Source organism: Lontra canadensis, unplaced genomic scaffold (genome assembly GCF_010015895.1).
Source record: "Lontra canadensis isolate GAN:19392208 unplaced genomic scaffold, GSC_riverotter_1.0 scaffold65, whole genome shotgun sequence".
Taxonomy (NCBI): Eukaryota; Metazoa; Chordata; class Mammalia; order Carnivora; family Mustelidae; genus Lontra; species Lontra canadensis.
Window position 1 is genome coordinate 9,655,732 of NW_022631059.1, and position 6,000 is coordinate 9,661,731.

Genomic DNA, 6,000 nt, shown 5'->3' on the forward strand with positions numbered 1-6,000 from the left:
AATCAGGATAAGGAAGTAAATTTACCTCTCAAAAGTGGGCTTTGCAATTGTGGTATTTAAGATAAGACCTTGCAAATATGTTCGGAAGAAGCATCAAGCTCTGTGTTTTATTGAAGTCAAAAGTATATTTGGCGGCGCCTGGGTGGCTCAGTTGGTTAAGTGTCTGCATCTGGCTCAGGTCATGATCCCAGGATGCTGGGATCAAGTCCTGGGTTGGGCTCCCTGCTCTGCAGGGAGTCTGCTTCTCCCCCTTCTCATTCTCTCTCTCTCTCTCTCTCTCTCTCTCTCATGTGTGCTGTCTCTCAAATAAATAAAGTCTTAAAAGAAAAATGTATATTTGAAAGTGACACTTTTGGGAGAAGAAACATCCCAAATGGCCTCCAGAACTGTCCCCTCCCCTATTCTTTTCCACCCTTCACGCTTTTGTAACAACTTAACTATTTTAAGCAAAGAGTAAGTTGAAAGGAATAGGGGCGTCCTAAAGACTGAGGCACCAAACAAGGAGGAAGTTAATTTTATCCCGACTGGATCACTGTGCGTCCTTAAAAGCCATGAAGCCAGTGGCCCTCTGGGTCCACTGGTATGTGCTCTAACTAGACCCGGTGTTGAAGACACTTGTCCCCTTTTCCTATTTCCCATAAATCCGTTTGAGGTTTTTGTTTTCTAACGTGTTGATACCCTGATGGGAAAAATTATTTCTGCTAACTTCTCGAAATATCCTGAGGTAATTGACATGACAGAGACCAATAATACCTTCATCTTCATTTTTCTCACATGGCAAAGACCCCAGAGAAAAAAAGGGGACGCTCAAGGACTTTCAGATCACCGCCCTTTGGGATCATGCAGGGCAGTGAAATTAAGGGGGAAATCAGAGGGGTCCACTTGGGTGGCTAATGTTCTATTTTTATCGAGTAAGGAGGATTAGCAACTGCACAACAGATATCTTTCCCATCCACATGGCGTTTTGTTCTCTCAAAATGTTTACCTGTGGATTTGCTGTCTACTCTTATATAATATTTAAAAAAGGAAAATCATGGCTCCTACAAATAGAAAAGGACATGTGTCAAAGATTTCACAAACAGATTTACAGCAGATTCAAAAGACAATCAACCCCGCCCCCACACCCGCCACCCCACTCCACTCCCCAGGAAAGCAGGCAGTCAGGACCATGGAAGCAAAGGCACACTGGGATCCACAGGGCAATGCTTGCATTCCACTGGATAAAATTCATCTGCATTTCTATGGGCAAGAGTCATGTGTATTACAGTAGTTTCTCAACAGAGTTGTGAAATAAGACAATGAAAGGCACCGTTTGCCGGGATAATATCTTCTAGAAGCCAGCAGTCCCGGACACCAGAGAGCAGGGATTGTGTGTGTCTGTTAACTGTATCTCCCCAGTCCCCTGTACCCTGTACCCAGTACCCTGAACACTACAGGTCCTCCGTGAAGATTACTTGAGTGAATGACTGTTCTGTGGCATCTTCCCCAAACTCCCTATGTCTTTTTGGAGGTAAAAACACTACTGTACAAACCAAGTAGTATTACTAAGTTCTAGGTAGATACTGTTGCTTCTGGAAAGTTCTTAAGGAGTTATTTTTCAAAAGGGGGGTCGGTGTGTGTCAGGGAGGGGAATGATGAGATTAGTGTTGGACACAGCCTTGCTAGACATTTAAAAATTATTTCACCTCCCATTCTGGCCTGGTGGGACTCAACCCTCCAGGACATTTTGCCCTCCAGGACATTTCACAATATCTGAAGACATCTGTGATTGTCACAACTGGGAGGGGGGAGGGGAGCTGCTGCTGGCTTGTAGGGGAAAGCAACCAGGGTACTGCTAAACATCCTACAATGCACAGCAAAGCCCCCAGGATAAAGGACTATTCAGCACACGTGTCAGTAGCACCCAGGTTGGCAGCTCTGCTGTAGGGAACACCTAGAGCCTTCACCCAGAATCATTCAGAGAGAAGATTCCAGGCACCCAAAGAACTTCACTTCTCCCTGCAGCTGGAGAGCACCCAAAAGATTTGTAATAATTCTGAGTTCCCAAGGCGCCTGGGTGGCTCAGCTGGTTAAGTGTCCATCTGACTCTTGACTTTGGCTCAGGGCATGATTTCAGGGTTGTGGGTTCATGCCCCATGTTGGGGTCTGCGCTCAGCTGGGAGTCTACTCGAGAGTCTCTCTGTGTCCCTACTCTGCTCAAGTTTGCTCTCTGTTTAGCTCTAAAATAAATTTTTTAAAAAATTTTATTTATTTGACAGAGAGCACATGCAGACAGAGAGGCATGCAGAAGGGAGAGGGAGAAGCAGGCTCGAGCCCAACGCAAGGCTCCATCCCAGGACCCTGGGACCATGACCCAAGCTGAAGGCAGACACTGAACCAACTGAACCACCCAGGTGCTCCATAAATAAATAAATCTTAAAAAAATAATAATTCTGAGTTCCCATGTTCCCTGCCTCCACTTCATGTATGCTAGCGCCCTTGACCTCTTGTCTACTTACTGCCAACATGCTATAAACAGCTTGGAGATCCATGTAAACAAGGCTTCGTGGTGGGCTGTACAGAGATCTCAAAATAGATTATGGCCTCAGCCTACCATCTGTGGATGAGGCTGGGTGGCCTCTACGCACCTCACTGTCTTCTGGAAAGCAGAGACTGGATTAGGTTGGCTTATCTGTTAAAGACCTTTCTGTTCCAGGTATCAGTACGGGGAGCTTCCTGTACTCAGGGCCTGCTGGGCCGAGAGGGCTCCAAGGGTCACAAAAGAGACTGCAAGCAGAACCCCGAGGCGACCATTCCCAGGACCATGGGGAGAAGGCAGGGCCAGGCTGGGAAGAGGGAAGTGGTGTCCTGCTGAGTGGGACCCCCAGCTACCCCTCCCTCCAGTCACTGCCCTGTCCTAGCCCTGCTCTTCTCCTGGCCCCCAGCAGGGCTCTCAAAGTCCCCATAGGCCTCTCTCCTGCCTCATGCATCTAGATCACTCACAAGATGAGATAAAAGCTTTTAAGTGCCTCTCTTCCTGAGGGATTGCCTTGCTGAAGTCTTTTGAGAAGTGTCTTTTCCAATGCTTATTTATAAAAGTGTACTGAAAAAAAAAAAAAAACTTGGGAAAACAGAAAAACAGTAAAAATCATCCCTCTTTTCACATGAAAATATTACCTCTGGAGAGTAAGAGGGGGCTCCCTTGGTCTTTTAAAAAAATTGTTCATTTAGGTGCACCTGACTGGCTTGGTTGGAAGAGCATGTGACTCTTAATCTCGGGGTCGTGAGTTTGAGCCCCATGGTGGGGTGCCTGAGTGGCTCAGTGGGTTAAGCCTCTGCCTTGGGCTTGGGTCATGATCTCAGGGTCCTGGGATTGAGCCCTGCATCGGGCTCTCTGCTCAGCGGGGAGCCTGCTTCCCCCTCTCTGTCTGCCTTCTGTTCTGCCTACTTGTGATCTCTCTCACTGTCAAATAAAATCTTTTAAAAAAATGAATAAGACACAATAAAAAATGATTATGTAAAAACATTGTAAAAGTCATACATGTTTACTAAAGAAAAAAATAGAAAGAGTAGATTAAAAATAAGGAAACTTCTAAGATCCATGTACCAGCCTCACGCAAGATGTTAATAACAAGGGAACTGCTGAGTTTGGGTTGGGGGCGACATGGAGTAGATAGGTATGGGGTGGGGGGAGGGAGTTCTTGCTCCTGTCTGCTCAGATTTTGTGTAAATCCCAAACTAGCCCCCCAAAATAGTCTATAAATTAAACCATATTTTAAATATCTATCTAGAATCTTTTTGTCCAGAGAGGACCAATGGATAAGTACTATGGTGCTTGTTCTTTAATTAGGGAAACATAAGAATATTCCCAACAGTTCCCAAGGAATTGTAATCGCTTCCCTTCCCTGAGTGTTACCGTGCACATGCATTGTGCTAAGGGCTTCCCATTCCCATGATTGCACTGAACTCGTCCAACTCTGTAATAACGAGCCTTACAGAGTACTTCCTCTGCTTTGCCACTCTTCCAATTGTTTTCTATTTACGATGAACTCATTTAAGCCTTCCAACAATCCTGTGAGGCTGTCACCATCCACACTTTATGGATGAAGCCACTGAGGTCTGGCCGTTTGTAAGTTGTCTGGGAGAGTAGTACAGGATAGCAGAGCCATGGTTCTACTCCAGCTTTCAGAAAAAGAGAGCACAGTCTGACGGCGGTGGCCACGGATGGGTTCCACAAGGGCCGCAGGGAGCTTGGAGCTATCTGGAAATGGGGACTGGGAGGTGGCTGGAAGTGTCGTAACTTCATCCTGCCTGTGAGAGCCTGAAAAGCCAGGCCCTGGAGCCCAGCCTAGTTCCTTCCTAAGCTCATTGCTATGTGCAGGCCACTCTGACCTGCTATGTCCCCACCTGTAAAATGGGGTTGATAGCGCCCTAGCTGGCGGAGCTGTTGGAGGATTAAATATGGAACCCCATGCACGTTTTAGGTGCATGAGGAAAAACCAAAGCTCACCTGTGCAGGGCCCCAGATGTGTGGGGTCACAATCTCTGGTCTTTTCTTTTGGCCTGTGTGGGAGTGGAGTGGAGAGGAGGGTCTGGGGTTTGCTGCTTAGGTGAGGTGGTTGGAACTTAAGGGGAACCTCCAGGGGAGCAGGTAGGAGAGGGTGGGGAGGCCCTACCTTGATGCCACAGTCAGTAAACACAACCAGGTGTTCACGTTTCCTCCACGCAGTGAGCACTGAGTGTTGACTGTGTGCCTGGCCCCTGTGCTCAGCACCATGCAGAGGCAAGAGAGAAAGCTAAGCAAACCTAGCTCTGTTAGCCAGACAGTGCTCTTTTCCCTTCGAAGGCACAATGCCCCCATTCTAACGGCCTGCTTCTTTTCATGAGGAACTTCACTGTGACATGACATAAGTCACACTTCTGGGTTTGGGATTGGCCTTCCTTTAGGCAGGGTCCTAGACACAGATACCTGGTGGCTCATAGCACACATATTAAAAGGCACCCATACGCCGTGTGAAATATATTAGGTATAATTAACTTAGAACTTTGCTTTAGTTACAGGAAGCTAGTTTACAGGGTTTGACACTTTGAGGATCCTCAATTACATATAGCTTTTTAAACCCCCCCCCCCTTCTGACTTTCCTTCTGGCACCAGGACTCATTTTCTTCCTGTTCTCAAAGCTTTAACAGGCCCTTGAAAGTTCATGGATCCTACAGACTGTGTGGGAGTGTGTGAACACCTGGGTGCGGATGTGGGTCTGGGTGGAGGGGTCAGGTGTGCGTATGTGTGAGATTCTCAGCATGCTTGAATGTGTGTGAAGGCCTGGGAGGGCAAGTGTAAGCCCCAGAGGCAGCTGAGGGAGGGAGTGTGACAATGAGTGTGTGCGTGTGTGTGACTGCGAATCCCAGGGATCCAGGCGGGAGTGTGAGGGTGTGTGAGGGGGACTGAAAGTGGAGTGAGGTAGGGTGTGCGATTGTGATCCTGGAGCACCCAAGTATGAGGCCTAAGATTCAGGATGGGGAGAGGAGGGGGACCAATGCGGGGTGAGTGTGGTAGGGTGTACAGGTGTGTGATCGTGGATATCGGGGGGTGAGATGACGGCGTGTGTGTGTGTGTGCGCGCGCACATGCATGCGTGATCGTGGATGTCGGGGGGTGAGGTGGCAGGGTGCGCATGTGGTTGTGAAAGGGGACGACCACAGGGAACAAGCGGGTGAGAATGACTGCGTGTCTGCAGGGATGGAGCGTGGCAGTGCATGTTGGTGTCAGCGTGACCACGAGAGGAAATGCCCCCGGTGGGACCGGGGAGTGCGACCCGTGTGTGCATGTGCGGGAGAGCCGCGGACGAGGTTGCGGGGGCGGCCGGCGGACGCGCGCGCGCACGGCGAGGCGTGGGCGGGGGGCGCGTGGCCGGGTGGGCGCGCGTGGGGGGCGCGCGGCGCGGGCGGGGGGCGGGGACACTGCGGCGGCGGCGCGGACACAGCCGGCCGCCCCCCGTGGCAGGCGCGGGGCGAGCGGGCG

At 49.5% G+C, this 6,000-nt stretch overlaps 1 protein-coding gene across 1 annotated transcript in view; it reads left to right on the forward strand.

Annotated features, from left to right (window-relative positions):
• The first annotated feature begins 5,698 nt into the window (after positions 1 to 5,698).
• ATP9A (ATPase phospholipid transporting 9A (putative)) overlaps positions 5,699 to 6,000 on the forward strand; it is a 126,604-nt gene continuing 126,302 nt past the window's right edge. Inside the window, exon 1 of the mRNA XM_032878959.1 lies at positions 5,699 to 5,796. Within this exon, the coding sequence (XP_032734850.1) occupies positions 5,699 to 5,796 (98 nt within the window). The remainder of the gene's footprint in view (positions 5,797 to 6,000) is intronic.